At 41.3% G+C, this 24,140-nt stretch overlaps 1 protein-coding gene across 7 annotated transcripts in view; it reads right to left on the bottom strand.

Annotated features, from left to right (window-relative positions):
* The window catches only part of col12a1b (collagen, type XII, alpha 1b), a 150,291-nt gene that overhangs the window by 21,236 nt on the left and 104,915 nt on the right, over nucleotides 1–24,140 (bottom strand). For all 7 annotated transcript variants that reach the window (XM_028605437.1, XM_028605440.1, XM_028605436.1 and 4 more), the window contains 12 exons: nucleotides 22,938–23,084; nucleotides 22,642–22,758; nucleotides 18,204–18,356; nucleotides 17,877–17,951; nucleotides 15,552–15,691; nucleotides 14,093–14,216; nucleotides 13,817–13,960; nucleotides 12,863–13,027; nucleotides 12,067–12,105; nucleotides 11,767–11,905; nucleotides 8,507–8,649; nucleotides 6,627–6,736 (listed from right to left, as the gene is read on the bottom strand). In XM_028605437.1, the coding sequence (XP_028461238.1) occupies nucleotides 6,627–6,736; nucleotides 8,507–8,649; nucleotides 11,767–11,905; nucleotides 12,067–12,105; nucleotides 12,863–13,027; nucleotides 13,817–13,960; nucleotides 14,093–14,216; nucleotides 15,552–15,691; nucleotides 17,877–17,951; nucleotides 18,204–18,356; nucleotides 22,642–22,758; nucleotides 22,938–23,084 (1,496 nt within the window). The remainder of the gene's footprint in view (nucleotides 1–6,626; nucleotides 6,737–8,506; nucleotides 8,650–11,766; nucleotides 11,906–12,066; nucleotides 12,106–12,862; nucleotides 13,028–13,816; nucleotides 13,961–14,092; nucleotides 14,217–15,551; nucleotides 15,692–17,876; nucleotides 17,952–18,203; nucleotides 18,357–22,641; nucleotides 22,759–22,937; nucleotides 23,085–24,140) is intronic.

The raw sequence follows: 24,140 nt of genomic DNA on the forward strand, positions 1-24,140 counted from the left end.
TTTGCAATCTGGGAATTTACAACAAAATGAAATTTATTCACCTCATACATAAGTAATTTAGTTGTGCGCTCCAATTTAAAGATGCCAAAATCCCTGAATACTGCCGCTTTTATCACCACCGTTTTTATTTCCAGGAAAACAGGAAAGGATTTTAAAGGTTACTTCATCAACATACCAGTACTCATGTAACATTACAACACTTTTCTGTCCCAACTCCAAAAGCAGAACTCAGGAAATCTGATGATAGTTCTGATAAATAAAATTCTTTGTCACACTTTTTAAATCTGTATAACTCATGAACACCATCACATTCAACTCGTCCAAAACAACAGTAAGATTACTGGTGGTGGATCAGAGTCCACGCTGCACTCGTTGTCCTCTGTGTCCGCATCTAATTACCTTTAATTATTTTAATTGCATGCTCTTGCATCCTGTCTTTATTTCTTCTTGTTCCTTATGAAATAAAAGCAAACTTCCCCTACAGAGCTCTTCCAAAGTGTTTTTTCTACCCCCAGTTGCTAAAGGTTTATCGTAAACTAGGAGGGCACAAGACCATGGCCTATCTCGTATTGTTAACAAAAGTGAAAAATACTTTGTGTATCCGCCCCGTAATTCGGATCCGATCCAAAACCTAATAGGCTCTTCCGTGGTCAATGCTACACCCTTCCACACCAAGTTTCATGATAATCAGGCCAGGAGTTTTTCTGTAACCCTGCTGACAGACCGTCAAACTGAACCGAAAACATAACCGCCTTGGCGGAGGTAATAAGATGTATCGTTATTCTTGTGCAATTATTCAAAACAACTTCCCCACAAAAAGTGGAAGTAAACTTTCGAACTTGAAAATCAGTTTTTGGTGAATGACGCACCGATGCAACGCAATTGATCGGTATTGGTGCCCCGACATAACTGATCCACATTAAATACCGTTTCTTTGTCAATTTCATTATGGAGTTCAGAGTTTCAGGCTGCTGACACAGCTTTTTAGTTTAGTAGCACTGCAGCGATCCCTGACCTCATGTTACCTCACATTAGAAAAGATGCCGATTACAGATTTTAAATTCTGGAAATGAAGAAAAGCGATTATGTGGAATCAGAACTTGGCATTTTCAGATACTCTGAGTTGAGGTGTTGGAATCACATAATGTCCTAAAAACGGCACTACATCACGTTCTACATCAAGTTAAGTAACGTAACTGATGATTTTAACCCAAACCACAAACTTCTTTCTACACTTAACTAAGTGGTTACCATGTTACCAAACTGTGATCATTTTACAACGTTAACAGCGTGTTTTTTAAACTGCAACTGTGAACGTTCTGTTGTTTAGATACGAGGACTGAAGACGCTCCTGTGGGTCGTATCAGAGGGGAGGGACAAACGGCCGATATCGTTGTATGGCTTCAATGACTAGTGGAGTAGAGAAAGAAAATGTATCCAAGTTCTACCACTGTATTTATATTAAAGTTTCCTGAACTGATGACGTGGTAGGGTAGAAGCCGTAATTTCACGTTTTTGTGACTTCACCACAGATTCAGACAGCAGATTATGTGGAGCAGGAAAAGAAAACTATTTACTGTGGATTCATCGTGTCTGGCTGACACCTCGTCTACTTAATAAGGTCAGTATCGGGGGCCGGGCTGAAGCATTCTTTCATAACAGCAGCTATATCTTTGCTGATCTTTTCTGCTCAGCCACATCTCAAAGAGTCCTCCCTTTGCCACATTAAAAAAAAACTGGAAATGCAAGACATTTTTGGAAGCAAAATCTCCCAAAAATTCCTTCCTTCTCATCTCATTGGAAGGCACATAGAGGGATATCGCAGAACTTCAACTCTTAACTGTAAAATAAGTGAGGCAGCAGTGGCTTCACACACACACAATACCACAATGCATTTCTCCTAACTCAGATCTCCCTCGCCAAATCTCATGATGTCATTTTGCGGTAAACCTTTACAACTATTCCTCGAAGCCGGTCAGAACGAGTCCAGCTGTAAGGAGGGAAAAACGTTGCTCTACAAAGCCGAGGGGGCCAACCCGCTGGCAGCTGAGGGGGCCAACCCGCAGGCAGCTGCGGCTCGCTGCTCGTGGTCAGTCGGCGTCCGCGGAAATGCAGAGTCATGTTTAACAGACCGCAGGGAGCAGACCCACCGAGACGTCCAGGAAAGAAGCACAGCCGTGTTTCCGCTTACACTTTTTTCAGGCATTTTATCTGATGCTCAGCAGCTTTCAAAAAGTCAGCAGATACTGAGGAAGTTTCTGTGTCTTTAACACCTTACAGTACACTTGTCTGTAGGGCTGCGACTATCGATTATTTTCAATGTTGATTAATCTGTCGATTATTTTCTGGATTAATGGATTAGTGGTTTGGTCTCTAAAATGTCAGAAAATTGTCAAAAATGTGGATCAGTGTTTCTCAAAGCCCTACATGACTTCCTCAAACGTCTTGTTTTGTCCACAACTCAAAGATATTCAGTTTTCCTGTCACAGAGGAGAGAAGAAACTAGAACATATTCACATTTAACAAGCTGGGATTTGCTTGTTTTTCTTAAAAAGAGGACTCAAAACGGTTAATCGATTATCAAAATAGTTGCCAATTGATTTAATAGTTGACAACTAATCACTTAATTGATTAAACTTTGCAGCTCTACTTGTCTGCGGGAGTTTAAAGGATACGAGTATCCAATAACTGCAATGATATGGTCATACTGAATCTGCCAATATTTAAATGTGATCAGGTCCACGGCTTTCACTCACATTTATATCCCTGTCAGGCTGGAAAATCCTCTGAGATTTACAGGAAACTCTGATACACTGTTCCTGTAAAACACCAACTGATGTATTGGCCTCTTAATATTATCCGCTATTACTGGCATTTGACCCGCCAAAATAAAGGCGGTGCTCAATACAGAACTTCATTCAGTTTTCAAGCTCTTCTTCCGTCTTTGGATGTCTTTTGAGCCTCACTTTGGGTTTTGATTTGATCTTAAATAAACATGACATTAAATTTCAACTTCTATTTTATGCAACTTTGTGACCACCGTCACACAAATTGTCCTGCAGCCGCAAACACGAGAGCACCAAATGTGGATTAATCCGCCACTTGAAATAGTCCCCAACAATGCACTATTTCTTCCTGTTTGATAAAAACTGGAGTGGGATCTAATGAGCTTGGAGCTGAGAGCCACAGACAGGAAGTCAGAAAACGTTGAGAGACGGACTAAGACGTTGTTGGTGTGGGTCTTTGTTATGGGATGTGTTGACAGTAAGGAAAATATAGAATAACACCAGACTTATCCTTTAAAGGTGATTTCCAAAAGTATCTAAAGAGCCTGTAAAACACTTCATCAGGTCCATTTTTCATCAAAAACATGGACGTAGAACAAAGTCAGTCCGTCCTATTGGACTCCCTCCAGATTGTTTAGAATTGGTCTGAAAGACATACAACATTGTTGGAAATGTAAGACAGAGGACAACCAATTACTTAATGTCCTACGGTCCTGTGATAAGATCCAGGAATATTGGACTGGGGTACATGATAACCTATGTCGGATTGCAGGGACCCAGGTTCCATTCAGCCCAAGATTATTTGTTCTTGGAGATGGGTCAATCCTACGAGGGATGGATAAGCACATAAGAAGCTGGCTCCAGACTAGTTTAACGATAGCCAGACAGATTCTTTTAAGAGGATGGAAGAATGAAGGGGTGCCGTCAATTTAAAAGTGGGCTCATAAGATGGCTAGGGTGGCGGCGTTTGAAAAAAATGTTAACATTCATGTTGCAAGTTGTATGTTTTGTATGTTAAAAAATAGTTAATTGCAAAAAAAGTCAGTCCATTATTTTCTCTTGTTACTGTGACTACCACTTGTTGCTTCTACCATCCTTCAAAAAGGAATGTTTAAGCACTAATGTTGATGTCTGGAAGCCCTGTTTGAGTTACCGGCTGCAATAGGAGGATGTTTATACAAGTAAAGATGAAAGTGGCCATCGACGCTGCTGAGGTAGTACAGACTGCAGATGGAACCTCGGGTCAGTAGGACAAATTTAGCTGCAGTCGTCCTGAAGCTCTCTGGCTTCAGTTTTCCTCTGCCCGAGTCACTGTTTCAAATCTCTGGACCGGGGAAGTGAAAGAGCATTATTTTCCCATCTCGCTCTCTCTCTCACCGACTTGGCACTAGCGATGTCCTGATCAAGCTCTTTTAAGCCTGACCCAAATCCAAGTCTCTCCTCTCATTTTTTTTTACCTGTTTCTGATACAATTTTAAGACTTTAAAAATCTTATAATCTAAATGATCTCATTACTTTGTTTTGAAACTTTGAGCTCCGATTCGCCCTCTGGATCAAACATCTCGCAGATGTCCCCATCACTCAAAGCATATTCACATTCTAACTTTGTTTTTTTGTTGATCTCTGAGTCTCTATCGAAAGTCACTGGCAGGACTGTTAATCCGTTTCTCTGCAGTTGGCGCAGATCATTCACAGTTTACACAGAGTTCACAAGGAGGATCTTTACTTTAATCCTTGTTTTGTCCCATTGGACCAAAGAGATGCTCAGAAACCCTTCAGGTATCCACAACAGATCTCAAACACACCTGCAGGAGGATTTCACTGATCCATACTGTGCCGAGTTAGCTGGTTGGTAAAATGTCGCGAGGGGAAGGAGGATTAGCCGAGTCAGACGCGGTGATGTGGTGGACCTTGACATGTCTCAATGAATCTGGCTCAGAAACAGACCCCAAACATCCGGCTTAAGCAGACTTTCTAAATCATGTTTGATTCTGCAACGCGTGGACAGCGAGTTCAAAATGTCCCAGTCAGCTGCGAAGGTTCTCCAGCTCCACTGCCTGACAGGCTTTTAAATCTTTAAGTTGACAAAACGATTCTTCAGTCCAGTTTTATTATGGCCTGGGGGTTTCAGAGGGAAAGCTATCAAAGGTTGCAGCCTTCATGACGTACACGTGTCCTCCCCGCAGCACTGTCCTTAAAGCTTGACACTGATCTGCAGACAGTTACCAGATGTATGGCCCACTCTGACCTCTTTGTGGAGGGAATGAGGGCAGGTAAAGGACGTATTTCACCCTCAGGGATCAATTCTGCATCACTTTCTCTCTGAAGGTCCCGAGAATGTCATCACGACTGAAACGTCCCTTCTGAAAAAGCCTCTTTTAATTTGGAGCTGAGATTTTTAATCTTGTGTTAAAACTCAAAAGTACTTTTTTTTTTCATTCCACTCTAGCTTTCATTTTTCCTGCCTGAGGGCAGATTGCATTAGAAGACGACGAAGAAAAATACCTTCTGCGTCAAAAACAAATCATGGCTAAACCTGCCCAGAGGAGCAGCTGTCGCCACAGTCGAGCAGGTGATATCTAAATCACAGACATGAAAAACTGTCCAATGAGAGACAGACTTCCTGCTCACACTTACTGCCCCAGCAGTTGCAGCGTGCAGAGACATGCTGGGAGGTCAAACCAAACCTCAGAGCAGCAAGAACTCCCTTGTGGTGGGCTACCAGAGGCCTGCAGAGAGACGGATGGCGGAGAAGCACCGCCTTCCTGCTGGCGCTCCTCAGCCGTTCTGATGTCATTGTTTAATAGCAATAGCAGTGACCCAAGATTTTCCAGGCGAGCTTCCCAGCAGGGACTGCAGTGCATTATTTAGCGCTCTCCCCCTCTCAGAAGAGCTTATGGATCCTTGTGAAACTTCTTGTGTGATTTTGTTGCACGCTGCTTCCCCGCAGCAGTACACCAAGAGTGTAAATCGCTGTCAGCGCCACAGCTCCGATCGTCACTACACCGACTGTAGAACACGTTTCGTCTCGACAGACCTCATAAAAAATGTTCATCTTTTTGACAACTTAAACCATTAAAAATATGGTGACTCCCCCGTCTTCAAAGAAATTTATGTCCGAATCAACAAGTCCTCCCCACCAAACCAATCTTTAAACTCTTACCTTTTAAAGTTTGTGTGATGAACACTTCAATTCAAGTGGAAATGACAAGCATTATTGTCCGTCGCTCCACCTTTGGCTGGATATAAAAACAAAAACCCGGACCAATTCAACAAGAGGCCGACTGTCTGCTGATACGTTTTTGTAACTTCCAGAAGATGCAGACGGCAGTCTCATTTTGTGGCGCTCAACCTTCGCGTGGACCCTGCAGTTTACAACCTGCAGGGGACCATCTGTATGTCTGAGCCTGCATAACTCTTAAGGAACACGTCTGTAGTTGCATGTGGGGTGCTCTGCCTGTAATATACAACACGTTTGGAATCTCAGGCATCCGCAGGATCTGTATGACCCCGGGACGTCCTGCAAGAACAAAAGCAGAGGTATTCAATTGATGTGTCACGCCGCGGTCATGCCTCGAACTAAAGAACGATATATAGTTCAACCACCAAAGACACGTCTGACTTTCTGTGTCGTTCAGTAACACTTACATATGATTGAAACCCAAAATACCCACACAAATTGCTTTCCAGGAATCTTTTCTGCACGATGAAGGGTTTCTATCTGATACAGCAGGTTTGTCAGTTCAGCCTTGAGTGTCCCATAATCTTTCACCGTTAATCCAGCACAGATTAACCACATGCAGCTCCGGTGTGTGGCCTCAACGCTCTGCTGGGTTTTACCTTGTGGAAGCTTCCGTGGAACATCCTCTTCACTTGATCGTTGTTGAAGGTGACCCTCTGGATCTCACCGCGCGTGTCTTTGTTGTAGAAGGACAGCGTCTGGCTGGAGGCTGAGCAGAGAGACGGGGACAGACATGTTACACACTGAGGTCAACACCTTCAGCTAAGAGTGTAAAGTTTGTTTTTTACTTATTAACAGAAACATTGTGCAGATTATTCTGCAAACAGGCTCCTGAAAATACAGATGGCTTTTGTTTGGGAGTCTGGTGGATTTCTGCTTTTTAAGCCTCAGACCAATCAGAAACATATTTACATACTAGATAAATCTGCACGTACTCCTGCAGGATCCAGCTCAGCACTACAATGATGTGATCTTATTTTGTTACTTAAATTAAGTCGAGGGACTTGCAAGAGACGGATTGTAAAAAGAATGGTCGAAACGGAAGAAGTGGAGATATTCTAACTTTTAGTCACTTGTATGAATCAAGCTCCAAAAACACTGGATCCTACACTTTCAATAATGCAATTCGATAGCACCTTTCGTTAGACCCTCGCTGCCTGGTAAATGGTCACATCTTTCAAGCTCTGCAAACAAACTTAGAAAATGTGTAGTCTCTGGGGCTTCCTGGTCACTCACCGGGTAGAGCGGTTACCATTCACGCTAAGCTGCTGCTGCTAGCCTTGTCTGGACACATGGATGTTTCCCATTGATTACTGCACTAAAACAGTAGTATAGTTCATCTTAAACATAAATATATACTGATCTGATTACAGCAAAGACAACGTCAGCAGTATTGACGGCAAAATAGGCTCCAGAATATTTCCTTCTGGGTTGACAGGTGCAATATTTGGAGAAAAAAATTGTATTACATTTATATCTGCATTTATGTCAAAACCTAGAGACTTTCAAACAACAAAATGTCATTTCTTAATATGTATTTGTGTCAAAATGAGATATACACGTCACGCTTGCGTGTATCGTGAAAAATAGGCGTTGGTTCTATTTCTAGCATGCGCGTGTTTTTGGCAGACAAGACAGCTCAGTGTTATAATCAGGGTTATTTTCTCAAAGCTCCTCCAGATTCACAGAAGACATTATACAGCTACTCCCACAGGCCAAACAACTCTCCTTATGAGGAGTAAATGGTGAAGTGTCCCTTTTTTAAAAGCTGTTTTACGTGAGTTAAGAGTATTACATTACAGTGGGACACCGTTAAATGCACTGAATATCAAGTTGTTGATTCCGCTCAGCACTAGTTCACAGCTTTAAAGTAAAAGTTTGACAGTCTGGGAAATTTGCTTTCAGGCATAAAGTACGATGAAGAAGTTTGATGCCACTCTCCTGTCAGTCATTATATATGAAACAGAAGGCAGGAGATGGTTAGCTTAGCTTAGCACAAAGTCAGAAAACAGCAGGAAACAGTTACCTTTGGCACTGTCATCTAAGTCTCTGCCAGCAAGCAAATACACATAATTCCCAAAATGTCAAACTATTCCTTTAATAATCCAGATTGTTTCTCCCTCTGGACTAGTATCTGAACCTCGGGTGTCGTCCAAGTTGTGTTACTCAAGAACCAGAACAATCGTCTCTGGAGGAGTTCCATTGAAGCCCAGCAGAAATTCCTGCTGACAGACTGAAACCGAGTCTTTACGAGAGCCAGCTGAGCCTGACCGAAGACACAAGATTCTTGTGGGGGGGCAGAAAAGGAGTCGACCGAAGCAGCCGGAGGGCTACAGCCGGCTCATTACACCCCACTCAACTCTTTTCGTGAACACACAATGAGGTACAGCTGCTCAGCATCCACACATTCCCATGCCAGTACCTATTACACATATACACACACACACATCGCTAGATAAGAATAGAGGATGATATTTACGGTCGATGGTGACGCCGGTCTCTGGCTTGTGATCTTTGTTAGACACCTGCCAGATGTCGAAGGCCTCGGTGGGCGAGTCGGGCAGGAGGCGGAGCATCAGGATGATGGTGTAGGCGTGGGGAAGACCGTCAGGGTGGACATCACTGTTCAGGAGAAGACACAGAGAGACGACATGTTACAGGGTACCAAAGTTCAAAAAAGAGGATGTTGTGCACATCCATGTAGTTGCTGGTGAAGGACGAAAAAAAATGAATGTTCAAAAAAACTGAGTGAAGTCCGCACAACAGCTGAATGCTCCGGAAAATGATTTTAATTGCACAAATGAGGCACACACAAGCCAGCAAAGGCCTTTATGATATTACAGGGTACCCCCAGTACTCAATCCGGAGTGTAGAAAATAACAAAAGCAGATGCTTTTATATATGGAACGAATAAATTCTCTTGCAATGAAGTGTTGCTACTTCTACATGAGTAAAAGGACTTAAATATATATCAGAGCAGGATGTTTCTCATTTGTCCCTCTGATTTCACTACACATTTTGGAAAAGTCAAACTTGGTAAACAGTCATCTCTCAATCTGTTTTCCACCTCTTTGGTGTTGCATGCAATGTTCTGAATACTGTGTTGAGTGGCGGGCGGCCAGCATTCACAGTCGTGTTTGTGGTTGGGTTTGCACTCAGTGGCCTGATGGAGGCTTCAGAGAGAGAGAGAGACAGACAGACAGACAGACAGGTGCTGCGCTGCATGACCTCACAGAGCGTCGTAAATCCACTGACCTAGTTTGTAAAGAGAATGAACTCAAACTGTCCGAACACATCTGGGCAGCGTGTGATTCTCATACATCTTCGAGTCATGCTTCAACAAGAAAATGGTAGACAATAAAAGCAACTAACAACAATAAAAAAAAAAAATCAGTCAATCATTAAAATGGCATCTTCCAACTTTATTGGTTGAGTTATTACACATGGGGAGGGACTGAAACAATGCACACTAGTCGTACTTTGTAATACTTGTTAGATTGCTAGCACAGCTGAGTTGTCCAAGTTACCCATTTCCAAGCTAGCCACTGTTCCACTACCATCCTACATACAGTATCCCCACGCAGGTGTCTTTGCTAGTTTAAGACCGACGCAGTTGTCATTTTCCTGTCCAGCGCCCGCGTCGTTTAAATAGCAAATGCTCCTGCGCCCATCTGTGCGCCCATGGGTGTGCTGGTCTTACAGGGAGGTGTGTTCAGGTGCATTCTGGGCGTGCTGGTCTTACAGGGAGGTGTGTTCAGGTACATTCTGGGAGTATTGCTATCTTGAAGCAGCGGGAAGTGATCGCACCATTGACCAACAAAAAACTGGTCTAAAGTCAATAACGCAGCATTTCATTGTTATTTTAACACCAAATTAGTAAAATGCGCCTAGGCTTATACACAGCGTGCGCACCCTATGCTTGTTACACACACAGGGAAGCACAGCAGCACACACACATGCAAAAGATTACAAATAAAAAGATTACAAATAAAAATATTACGGTGCAAATCTGCCATCATAACAGCAATGCGCCAAGGTAAACGTGCCTGGCTTTTAAAGGGAATGGGAGATGATCTCTGATTGGTTTATTGCATGTTACGCCCAAAACACACCTCTGATTAATGAAGACACTAAGTACAACCCTTTAGGACCAGGCGCCCGGCGCACAGACCCTTTTTTCCGCCGTCAAACTAGCAAAAGTGGATTTGGACACGCCCTAAACACACCTGCACCAGGCGCTTCACACCATGTGCTTCGATCGTTAAAATAGGGCCCTATGTGTTTCTTTCTTAAACGCTGCGTGAAAATGATTTAGGTTTTCTGTCCTAAGATAAATCGGTATCTTCCTCTGTACTGGGCAACATAGATTTGAACATCTCATACATTTTAAATCAGTTAAAACTTTTTACGGGAGCTTCCTAAGTTCCCCAGTTTAATATGATTTTAATAGGACACATTTAGGAGACCCTTCAAAGGGTTTTTATATTCTCAGCAATGTTTTCCCTAGGGTAAAATGTTCAATGTATGTTTCCCTAAGTCAATATGTTGAAATCACCTCCAGTTTACAGCCTACTGATGTTATACTTCTTGAAACCTATGCCCTCATATTTGCTGTGTGTGAAGATAGCCTTTACCAAACTCGTAAAACGTTACTTTATTTTAAGAGACATAGGGATGCCCCGCTTTTTCAGCATTAAGCATCTGCAGCTCAGATGAGAAGTGGGTTTACTAACAAAACTCAGAGTCAGAGTTGGTGAATGCTAACAAAGCAATTGTATTATTTTTGCTTATTTTTATTATCCAGTACAGCTGTAGATACCAATTCATCTTAGATTTGGGCAGAACCCCTTCGAATCATAATAAAAACATGGATAAAAGAGATTTCTGTGAGAACAGAAAGTTAGCGGAAAAGAAGCTTAAGCGTGATTTATGGTCGTGCGGAGGCTCCACACAGAGCTTTCGTCGTTGCTTACATATGTGGACTGAAGTTTGTAATTGTGCGTTGGTGTGTGTGTGTGTGGGTGAACAAGTAAGAGAGTGAAGGTGATTATGTTCAGAGTATGTAGTGACTCTAGAGTCCTAGTGAGAGAAACCTCTGTTCTTTCTGACCACGGGAGGAAATCTGGAGCAGGAGAAGTTAACCCTCTCCTTGATTTCATGTTTATGGAGAAGGAGAACCAGATAATGAGTTGGGGGGGAAATGCAACACTGCCAAGCCTCGGTCAAGCGGCCAATCACAGTTGTTGTGGTCTGCGTCGCCGCAACGTGTAGTTACATATCTTGAGAGGTGCATATCAGGCTACGGTGTAGGGTCCGTATCTCCATGTCCCTACGTACGTACACACGGCGTTGATTTAACGCAGAAGCATAAATTGGCCTTAACATGAAGGTAGGAAGAGACTGTGGCTCTGACGCAATACACGTAAACTAGCAAAGACACTCGCAGAATGTTTAAAATCAAGAACAACAAAGTAGACAAGATGCAGAATGGCCAAATGACAAGAAAATGATGGTATTAATAAGTAAAATATAAACCCATTCAGATGTGTGTAATAAAAGCAACTGCTACCAGCGGTTCTTGGATTCGCTGAGAGGTAATCTCAGGCCCCAGAGCAGCTTTAAGTTGCCTTGGACATACTTTAGTCTCAAATCTACAATCCAAAGCAGGTCATCCACAGAGAAATGAGATTGGTCAACCAAACTTCAGACAAAACTGAAGTTATGTCATGTGAGACTCACCTTGTGGGCTGAGTCAGGAAGGCGTTTTTGTGGAGTCGGTATGCTGTGTAGCTGTTGAAGGAGCCCGGCTCCATGGAGACACCTTTAACGTAACCGTAGGTCTTCTCTGTCAGGTTGAACGCCTCGAGCATCCGGAAGCCTGAAACACAGCAGATCAGGAGCGTTGTCTTTAAATGAGACATCGCATGCACATCTGGCTGAGGAAGTCCAGACACATTTTAAAGGACAAGAGTGATTTCTGTTTGGTAAGTGATGATTTGTTTTCCCAAAATAGCTTCCTACGTCAGTGTTTGCACTTACCAGGTGAAGTAAATCCATTCAGGAAAATCAGGGGACATGCTGTGGAACAAGAAAGAGAAGAAAAAAAAAAGACCACAAATTCAGCAGCTGTGAACACTGAAAAGCACCCTAACCCTCCTGATGTCCTCGGGTCACCCTTTTTCAAAAACCTTTTATACCAGAAATTTTGGGTTTCTTTTAACCAAATTGTCACAAAAAAAAGTGACGTGGATCGTTCAATACCGTGCTCTTCACAGGTAAAATAAATGATCAGTTCACTACTTTTATTGAATTTGGGTGTTTTGATAAAAGAACATTGAAAAAGGAAGTTACAATATGAAACTAAAAATACAGGGCTGTTTTTCTGACACCATGAAAAGTTGTAAAACCTTTTAGAGACACAAGGTTCTCACAGGACAGCGACGCTACAAACATATGATGACCTGATAGAATATGATGCATCGCTGTAGATTAAACTACCCAGCAGTATATAAAGGTGTTAAAATGAGCACAGCCTTAAACATCTACAGCAGGAAAATGCAACAAACACATTAATGCAGCAGTGATCAATCCGGTAGAAGAGGAAAACGAAAAAAAGGCGAAAATCCGGAGTGTAGAAAATAACAAAAGCAGATGCTTTTATATATGGAACGTATAAATTCTCTTGCAATGAAGTGTTGATACTTCTACATGAGTAAAAGGACTTAAATAATGTTTCCATAACTGGCTCTTTTATATATATATATATAAACATATATCTATATATCTCAGAGCAGGACGTTTATTTTTGTTGCAGTAGATAACGGTGCTGACTCACATGATGTGGCGGTCTCACAGATGAAGTTGATCAGGTTTTCTTTGATGGTGTCGAAAGCGTCAAAGTCGTCCACAACAAAGACGTGTCTGTCGCTGGGTTTGCTGCCGATCCCCTGCAGCTCTACGAAGTCCACATCGGCAACACCGATGGCGAAAACACTGTAACCTGAAGACGGCACGTAGAAATACACTCAGAATGTCATTAATACCAGATTGGTTGGCACGTTAAGAGGTAATATATTAGTTTACTGCTTCGGTTTTAACTGCCTCCAGTTGCACCTAATTCTGTGAAATTATCCCAGAGCGGAAAAAAATCCACACACATCTGAACCAGAGTATTTTCAGTAATATGGCATTCAGATTGGTACAAGCTGTTTCTCTTCAGTGTGTTAACAGAATGTACTGTCCAACAAATAGTTGAAACGGGGCCGTGGATGCTAAAAGTTCACATTGCACTGACAGAACTTCAGTGGTCATGGGAATATAGATTAGGCAGTCATAAAGAAGCTAGTAGAAATTAGATTTATGTCCCATGTTGACTGAGATACTGTTGTATATTCTTGTGATAAACTGTGGATCATTATCAAGGTAATAACTGAATATTCCAAGAGGGTTTTTTTTACATTTTCTTCGAGTTTGGACTTTGAATTCATTTTAGTCTAGTTTTAGTTTTTCAGAAAGATTTAGTTTTAGCTTTTTATTTATTTAGTTTTTTCCATTTCTGTGGTTCAATCTGTTTAATCAATTCGTGGTGTCTCCTGTTTTTCAGCAGTGAAATATTATGACTAAAAAAACTGAAATGATTTGCGTTCATTTGTATTTTATCTTTAGTAGTTTTTTAAGCTCACAATATAGTTTCAGTTTAGTTTTTCTTGAAGGTTTTAGTTTTTATAGTTTCAGATTACTAGAAAGAGTTTTTTAGTTTGGGTTTCCTATAGTAACCCTGAAGCGTTACCTGCGTGCTGCAGCTTGGCAGCGTTCTTCTTCACCTCGTCCTGAGAGCGTCCGTCAGTGATCGTTACCACCACTTTGGGAACGTTTCTCCTCATTCCATTTTCGAAGGAAAAGGCCTTCTCGTAGGTGTGTTTCAGCGCCGCTCCTGCTCAACAGAAGAAAACTGTGTCAGAAAAACAACTGACTGACTGACTGACTGTCCGACTGTCTGTCCATCTGTCTGTCTGTCTTTGTGACTGACTGTCTGTCTGTCTGGACTGCGTGTATGTGATCCAACCTGTCTTGGTGTTTCCTCCTCGGTAAGGGATGAGTTTGAGTGCAGACATGGCGACCCCTTTGTCCTGATAAGCGTTGAGCCTGAACTCGGTCTTGGCTCCGTCGCTGTACTGCACGAACGACACCTGTTTGGAAAGTCACGTCACTGACGTTAGCAAGAAATCAGCTAACGTATAGGGAGACCTATACACCTAACATTAGAGCCTTGATTTTTAAAGTAAAACACACAAATGACTACTCTATCAGTTCAATTACAAGAACATGGTTGTGTAATGCAAGAAAAAGACAATCATGTTAAGTTAAGTTAAGAAGATTTTCCGCAAGTGTCACTGCTGAAAATATAATATACTGGAGAATTGTATTAATAGCGATAAATATACCTGATAAGAAAGCTTTTTAAATTGTTTCATGGCATATAAATCAAACACCTTCCAGCTAGGATCTTTTCTGGATTAGTGAACAGAACTTGGGAAACGGGTTAAAAATATTTCTTATTTTGTAGCAAACAAAATATTTCTTTATCCAGATGGACGTCTTTAGGGATTTTGGAGAGAAAAAAACAGCTCGAAACAGCTGGAAGTATTTTTGAACGTTTTTTTTTTTTTTTTTTTTTAAAGATGCTGAGGGATTTATCTGTCAGAAAGACTGTCGACAACGCACGAGAAGGAAAAAAACTACTTACAGACTTAATATATAAACACAATGTAGTATGAATACAGGTTTTAAAACCAAAGGTTTCAAGCAGTGTAAACGTGTATCAAGTTTTCACACTGAAAATATCTGTCAAACGTAAATGAAAACGTTTGGATGTCAATCAGACATCTGTCTCGGTTTATATTTTTATCATTTCTCCCTGTCTGAAGTTTTTCAAAACATAGTTTGAATCAACTCTCAGACCTTTTGTACTTATTTGTTATTTTATTTCTTATTCTTACTTTTATTTTGTATTTAAAAAATGTTTTACTTCTCTATTTCTCTATACTTTTTTATGTTTTGAGTTTCCCCTCTGGAGATTGATTCATATTTTGCTGTATGTAAGGACTTACATTTAACCTGCACATTTTGGTATCAATATACCATTAAATATACAAGTCACTCTCTCTGGAACGGTTTCAAAATATAAAGTCATCTACTCTATCACATAGCTGCAGGACTCAGTTGAAAAACCTTTAATTAACCTTTGAATAACTTAAATAAGTTTCCCCCTTATTCAACTCTCTTTTGTCGTTGCTTGTTTTGCTGTTATTCTAGTAGTCTGAAGTTTATGATTAAACTCTATGACTCTTTTTTTTTTTTTTTTTACATACGTTTATGAGCCCCGATGGCGTCCCCTTCCTCCCCTGGACACATCCATTGAGCTTTATTACTGTATGTTTTGATTGTGCACATAAAACCAAAACTTTTGTACATTGTACTGATGTCAGAGAGCAACCCTGTCTTGCTATTGGATGAATACCAACCTGCATTCCTGAGGGTCCGATGACATCGAAGGCAGCGACCATGCCGGAGACAAATTGCACAACTTTGGTGAAGCTCTCCTCGCCGATACTCCAGGAGCCGTCGATGAGGAACACCACATCTGCCTTGGCACCTCTGCAAACTGCGGCAAGAAAAACAAGTCAACGTGGAGCTTTAGAAGTCGGCCGGCCAGACCGCAGGGCAGCATCGCAAACGCCAGCAGAGAATATGGCATCGTCACACGCCATCATTACTGTTTGTGAGCTGGAGCGCGTGAAAAAAAAAAAAGTCAGCTGAAAGCGTTCAGCAAAACAAAATGATTGAGAAAAATGACGTGAGAGTAATTATGGGCTTCACCGATTAAAAACAACAAAAAAACATCAAGCAACATTTGGTTACCAGAAGGGTTGAAAGTGAGCTCTCGTTAATGGGTTCCTCTCAGACCAAAACGAATTGGACAAAAAGCTTTGAATAATTTTTGCCTTATGTGATGCAGCTCACTTTGTAATCTTAGATATGTAAAACAACTTTCACACAGTACAAGACACAAACAGATGACAGGTCTATCTTCCTTTTAACAGGCGTGTTCCCCTTCACGTGCCCTACAGAACATGTGGCGGCTATTAATTCACCGCTGGAACCAGTCCGATCCAGAAGGAGTCGGCGTTCAAAGCGTCGCCCGGGCCAGAACACGTTGCATTGAGGAGTTTCCAATCAGAGCTGAGCTTGAATGAAAAGACTCGGCCAATTCAGTCCTGGGAGGATCCAGGTTTCACACAAAGAGGTTTTGGGGAGAGCGGATACGTTGGACCTGCTGTTTCTGAATGTGGCACAGCATTACGGAGTCCTGGGAAGATGTTTTAATGTCTTTTACTAACAGCAGCAAACCTTTTACTAAATCTGATATGTAAAGATTCCATTTAAATTTGATATATCATCAACAGTGAATTAGAACAGCAACTAACGGTTATTTTCCTTAGAGCTGCAAAGATTAATTGATTAGTTGTAAACTGTTCAATTAATCGTCAACTATTTTGATAATCGATAAATCGGTTTGAGTCATTTGTTATGAAAAAAGTTAACATACTCTGATTGCAGCTTGTTAAATGTGAATATGTACTAGTTTCTTCTCTCCTCTGTGACAGGAAAATGAATATCTTTGAGTTGTGGACAAAACAAGACATTTGAGGATGTCATCTTGGGCTTTGGAGAAACACTGATCCACATTTTTCACCATTTTCTGACATTTTAGAGACCAAACAACTGATCCACTGATCCAGAAAATAATCAACAGAATAATCAACAATGGAAATTATCGTCCGTGCAGCCAAAATGTTAAAACTGGAACAGTTTTGGTTGCCTAAAAATGTCTGCACTTTAGCGTTTGGTAGCACCTCGTCAACCAAAGCTAGCTAGCGTGTACAGAGCTGGTTGAAAATCGGCAGACTTTCCCTTAACTTAACTGTTAACTTAAAGTGCTCATATTATGCTTTTTGGCTTTTTCCCTTTCCCTTATTGTGTTATATATATTTTTTGTGAATTTTATAGGTTTACAAAGTCCCCCCCCCCAAAGGGACTTACCATCTCCAACAGAAAACACTGTTCACCAACTGCTCCAAACAGCTCTACTGTAGTCCAGCCTTTACTTCAGAGACAAACGTGGTCACTTTGGAACACACGTTATAATGCTCACCTAGCTGCTAGCATGGCACGCCCTCATACTCTGCTTCTGACTGGCTAGTAGTCCTTACCTAGGTACTGTCAGGGCACGCCCTCATACTCTGCTTCTGACTGGCCAGTAGTCCTTACCTAGGTACTGTCAGGGCACGACCTCATACTTTGCTTCTGACTGGCCAGTAGTCCTTACCTAGGTACTGTCAGGGCACACCCTCATACTGTGCTTCTGACTGGCTAGTAGTCCTTACCTAGCTACTAAGCATGTCCGACTCCCAACAAAGATGGAACAGAAGTGAGATGTCTCACTCTGTAGCTAAAACAGAGAGCTCAACACACAGGGTGAAAAGAGGAGCTGCAGCAATGTGCAGTACAACACAAATATGATGATTTTTGAAAATTAAACCATGTAAACCTATTCTGGTATAACCTCGAAAATAAAATTATGAACCTGAAAATGAGCACAATATATGAGCACTTTAAGGGAAAGTCTGCAGATTTTCAACCAGCTCTGTGTACTCCCGTACATGCAGATGAATGGCGGCAGTACCTGGAGATCCGCGTTTACCCACCGGTGAATCTCCACTGGTTGACTCGTGTCCGAAGGCTTTTTATTTGACAGCAAAGGATTCTGGGTGCCTTTAGACACTTACCTGCCCATCCTGGGGGGATGGTGGGTGGAGCCGTTGGGGCTGGTGGGAGCGTTGGAACTGGAGTTGGCTTCACCACTGTGAGAAAGACAAAAATAAAACGTTGCAAACTGCCATCGACATATTTGTAATAAATACAGAACAACAGTAAACATGTGGTGTGATGAAGTCATTGTTTTGGCTGAAGTGAGATGACGTAAATCGAGTGTTTGGATAACGCAGAGTGTTTGAATCTCAGACACTTTACAGTTCAAGTTTTTACCGGACGTGTTAGATAGAGGGAGCTTGGCGCTACAATCGTGTTTTTCATGTTTCAAATGCAACACTTACATGTTCTCTCTTTTGTGCTGACTCCCGGACCCTCCAGGTTTGGAGTCTGAACGAAGACCGTGGCGTGGTACAGAGCATCAGGAGAGAGTCCGTCAAAGCAGTACTGAGGAAGACCGGCGGGGATGGTGATCTCATGTTGTCCTCTGCTGGAGGCTGCAGGAGAAATGGAAGATTTGTATTCCACCAATCGGTCAGATCTTCTATATATCAAAATCAGATTAACTGGATTATTCTGAATTAAATTGCACTGATATTTTACATATCACACCTAACAAATGGAGATTTGTTTTCACAACCCCCTTAAATGAAGTCAAAGACAGTTCATTGGAAAGATCCTTCACACTCTCGTCCTTCGTTCGGCTGTCATCTCAACCTTTGAGAGTGGTAAGTCTTTCCAGAGTCAGAAACCATCTTTGAACAAGCAATGTTACTAATTTTGGCAGGATAAAACAGGCCCCCAGAAGGGCGCCTGGATTTAAGGCCATTTGAAGAGACGTCTGTGAATCAGTGGATGATTTTTTTTTTTTAGCGTCACAATCCCCGTAAAATGACTCATTTCACTATCAGAATCTGATCCATTAGGTTCGATAACATTGGGAAAGTCTAGAAGAGCCGCACTATTCAATCATTTATTCCCCATTCAAATTAGCAGAGCACTTAACCTGGAAGGGGGTCAGCCCTATGTTCCCACAGCCCTACGTTCCCACATTTCTAAGAATTTTCTTAAAATTAGGCCCTATGTTCCCACATTTCTAGGACATTTTCAAAATTAGGTCTTGTGTTCCAACATTTCTCTTCAATTTAAGCCCTATCCTCCCACAACATTTTGTTAGGGTTAGGGGTTAGGGTTAGGGGGATCAAATCTGATACAAATTGAGGAAAGGAAATGTGGGCTAATTTAGAAAAATATCTTAGAAATGTGGGAACATAGGGCTGTGGGAACTCAGGGCTGTGGGAACATAGGCACGCTCCCCCTGGAAGTAGCCGGCTCAGTCAGTGGAAGTCTCTAGTGCGTCTGCTCTATGGGTGGCACAGTGCGGAAGCACCGCCAATCATCCGGGTCGTTTTTATACATGGCAGTTGAATTTTTCTGGCTTCACGCACCACTGACCAACTCTGTCAAACGCTGTATCCAGGTTTTATACATGGGATAAACAGACGTTTCACCGCCTCTTTTAAATTACTGCAGCAACAGTATAGTCTTGTACTAAATCAAAGTGGTAAAATGTGTACTAAAACATGGGACACCTTAGCGGATAATTTTTTGTTCATTAAAACATTTTCATGGAACTCATCGATCATATTGAAAACACTCAAAGGGAAACGAGCATGTACGGTAACCGTAGCCAATAAGTAAAAGATGGCAGGACACTGTGAGGCAGAAAAGCTCCAGAGTTTGTAGTGGATGGCTGAAAGTTCACAGGTCCAGCCATGTAAAGCACACCCAGTGGGTTTTAAACCATTTTTCAGCTCTGAATCATCATGAAAGATTAATCTAAGTGCTGAAAACTACTCCGATAATTATTCATTATATGTATCTCCAGGGGTATGATAGCATTAATGATAATTACAATGACTCAAAGATTACTTACCCAGCCAGGTGTTTACACTTCTGGCTTTTAAGACTAACAGGCCTGCTGGATTATAATGTTGGCAATTTCAGGCTGTATTTCAGCTTCGCAAATGCAAAAAAAGATTTTTATTTGACAGCATATTTCCGTTTTTTTTTATATAAAAATGTGGTTTGTTAAACAAATCTGGCATCTTTAGTTACTTATAAAACCTCTGACAGTTAAGAGTTATCAGTTAAGTTTGAAGCTCTGAATTGCTTTTCTTGTTCATTATTTTCAATTTATCTTATCGGATTTGCTGCAAAACATTTTCCTATCTCTTGTTTTAAAAACTGCTTGATGAATAAAGTTTAAATAAAACTACTTGTGACTACAGTTGTGTCTGTTACAAGCCACCATGAGAGAAGAGAGACTATATTTGAGCCTTTGGGCATGTGTTCATGTTTGTAGTTCTGTCAGTGTTGTATTTTTCTATTATGTTGCTAACAGAGGAAAATAAAAATAAAAAAAAGTTAATGCCGCTTCATCTGGGATGAACAACACCCAGAAACTGACCCTTCCACTGAAATGTTTACATGTCTGCACGTCTGGGCAGTGATTCATTGGTAATAAGGTTTCCTATTTACACTGCACGTTCTAGAAAGCACAAACAAACAAAGCATGTTTATTGCAGAGGCAGCTGCCGTGGATGAGGTTTGCTGCTTTTCAGCGTTACAACTCTTAAGTCAGAAGGATTTCATCGTTCTCTGTCAAATGGCAGTATCCAGCAGCTCAGCTGATGCAGTACTTTCAGAATGAGCTCGGTAATATCAACAAGTTTTGATCGAAGTCACCTAATATAAATTGTTCTGGGAAAACACACATGCCTCTCGCTCAGATCTACTCCAAAACGGTGGCCCTCGTTTATCAGGACATCAGACACGCGCAGATTTGTTCGAGAGTGATGTAGACAAAATAAAATCGCTGAAATATTTCAGCTGGATATTTGAATTCTTTAAAACTGGCAGCCACATCTTGTTCTTCTTCGGACTACTTTTCATGGCTTTTTGTATGGAAGCCCATTTCCGCCAACGTGATGAAAAAAAAGATCCTGTAAGTCATTATGAGAAACTGGAAATGATAACTTAGTGTCTTTGGATAGCGTAGTATCTCAAAATAATCCAAACCTTATTTTAAGAAACAATAACTTATTTAGATATTTTAAGTCAATATTTTGAGATACTAAGTCATTAATGTCAGATACTAACTCATTTTCAAATACTAAGTCATTATTTTCAGACTAAATTATGATTTTCAAATATTAAGTCATTATTTTGAGATATCAACTCATTATATATTTTTTTTTTTGTTCAATCACAATACTTCATTTTTATCCTATTCTCTTCTCTTACTGGTGGAAATAGGCTTCCATACTTTTGAAATTTGAAGAAAATATGAGCGGAGAAGACCTTGACACTTGGTCCAAAGACAGTTTTTCCGCTTCTCGCGACCGAACCACTGTTTGCATTTCCACTTGAGAAGAAACAGTTGAGTGATTTAATGGCCTAAAAGCACCGTCTGCTGCCTCTCACTGGGACGGATTCTCAGGCGGAGGATTTCTGATCCTCTGGTAGTGGTTACAGCTATCATCTGTCTCACGCTAGCAGACCCAAATTTGTTCTGGCAACCCGTCATAGCGGCCCGAATGGCTAATGACTACCATATAGATATTTAAATATGGACGCTCCCTCCTTGGGTTTTCCTTTCTCTTTAACCGCTAACCCGTGTACATGTGCGAATACGTACCAGATGGGATTCAAAGACCCTTCAGTAATTGAAAAGGATGTAATCTTTGCAGACAGAAACACAATTAAAGCTTGGTGGTCGGACGCTTTCAATCTCCGCCAGAACTTGCATTCTGCTTCAAGTAATAATTACAAGGAGGAGGCCGAAAGATAAACAGTCTCCGAGAGGAAAAAAAAAAAAAAGGTCTAGACGAGATCCCAACAGCCGACATAGTCGGCTAAATGCTGTGAAGGATCTGTAGCAACCATGGCCACAGAGGAGACCTCATCTGGAGATATGCCTTCAAAACATCTGCTGGGAGTCTTATTGCACACAATACTGCATGCATCACCTCAAACAAGTCACCTCCGATCAGGATCTGAGTGTTAAAGTGGACCACACCATCGCCATCAGGTGCACACGTGAACCTAAAGCAGCTGTAGCAGGTAGTAGTATCAGTAGGGTCGGAGCAACGCGTTCTTTTATCTCGTTTATTATGAAAATGTTTTGTGAGATTCGTTAATGAGAACAAAATGTGTTGTGGCTGTTCAGGTCTTTCTCTCCTGTAACTTATTGAAAGTGGAATAAAAGCACTGTTAAATAAAAATTAACCAGCCACAATTTTGATAATCTTTTAATCCTCCTTAAAAGTCTTAAAAATGCAACAACAACAAAAAATGTGTTGGTTACAAGTTCTCAAAAGTGAGGATTTGCCGCTGTAAAGAGTCTGTTAATTGATAATATCATATGGAAATGAATGGCTGGAACTGTGAAAAAAAAATCTATTAAAAAAAACGTTCTCTCCCCTAAACTATCAAAACAGTGTATAAACTAAGAAATACAGCAGCGAAAACTGGACTACTAGACCTCCACGCTCAACAGAAAAGAAAGAAAAAAGCAACAGAAAACTAATCTAAATGGTAAGAAGCAAGTAGCAAGTTTGGCAATAAACAATTTAACTTCAAAACGAATCCTCTGGCTTTTTATTATTGCTGGTCACAAGGCTGAGCCAAATTCTTTGGTTGTGTCTGTAAAAAAGGCATTTAAAAATGGTCCTAAAACAATAGGGTGTATGGTAGGTAGTGTAACTGGAGGAGACTTACTGTCGGCAGGGTTGAGTTTGATGCGGTACGACGTGGCCGCTCTGTGAGCCGTCCATTTGATGCAGAACTTGTCGTGGTCGACGTTGAAAGTTTCAATGTTGGTCACGTTCAGGTAGACTGCGGAGGACAGAAATTCACAATTCAACCAATCAAACGTATCCAAGAGACAGGCTTGTGGAGTAACAAAATACATGGAACACTGTTATGTAATTAGGAAACAAATAAAACATGACTGTATTCTGTTAAAGTTACAGGAAAAACACGTATCAGTAGAAGGACTTTGTTACTGTACGTACGTGTTGTTCCCTGTCCAGGGAGCGGGGCACTCATGCCGCTGGTGTACTGAGCCACCACTTCAAGATCGTAGGTGGTTCCAGGTAGCAGGTTGTGCAGAGTGTATGACGTCACGTCACCCACAAAGAAATCTATGGTCTGGTCAGTCCCTGGAAAGAACAACAAATTCAATAATAAAGAGGGATGAGATTGTGCAGGACTGAATCATGAATGATTACAGCCACTCATCTCACAGTCAGAAGATTGTTTTCAGAAATGTCTCAACTAGCTTGGAATTATTTTGCAGTTTGGGACGGAAGCCAAGTTCAACAACGACCCGTTCAAGAACAATTTTTTCCCAAACTGAGTGAAACAATCGCAATTATTAGCATTTTCCTGAGTAACATGCAGTCTTTAACCTCAGACTTTGAGCCAAGACAGAGGAGAAAAGTATGGAGGAAATCCTAAGAGCTACGGAGCTTGCTTGTCAACAGATCCATCTGCAACTGAGAAAATGCAAACCTCTGATGAAGCTGCGATTCAGCTCAAAGTTCCAGAAGACAGTTATGTATTATTTACAGTGAGGAAAGTAAGTATTTGAACACCCTGCTATTTTGCAAGTTCTCCCACTTGGAAATCATGGAGGGGTCTGAAATTGTCATCGTAGGTGCATGTCCACTGTGAGAGACATAATCTAGAAAAAAAAAATCCAGAAATCTCAATATATGTTTTTTTAACTATTTATTTGTATGATACAGCTGCAAATAAGTATTTGAACACCTATCCATCAGCTAGAATTCTGACCCTCAAAGACCTGTTAGTCTGCCTTTAAAATGTCCACCTCCACTCCATTAATTATCCTAAATTAGATGCACCTGTTTGAGGTTGTTAGCTGCATAAAGACACCTGTCCACCCCATACAATCAGTAAGAATCCAACTACTAACATGGCCAAGACCAAAGAGCTGTCCAAAGACACTAGAGACAAAATTGTACACCTCCACAAGGCTGGAAAGGGCTACGGGGAAATTGCCAAGCAGCTTGGTGAAAAAAGGTCCACTGTTGGAGCAATCATTAGAAAATGGAAGAAGCTAAACATGACTGTCAATCTCCCTCGGACTGGGGCTCCATGCAAGATCTCACCTCGGGGGGTCTCAATGGTCCTAAGAAAAGTGAGAAATCGGCCCAGAACTACACGGGAGGAGCTGGTCAATGACCTGAAAAGAG

Source organism: Perca flavescens, chromosome 18 (assembly GCF_004354835.1).
Source record: "Perca flavescens isolate YP-PL-M2 chromosome 18, PFLA_1.0, whole genome shotgun sequence".
In the NCBI taxonomy this organism is placed as follows: domain Eukaryota; kingdom Metazoa; phylum Chordata; class Actinopteri; order Perciformes; family Percidae; genus Perca; species Perca flavescens.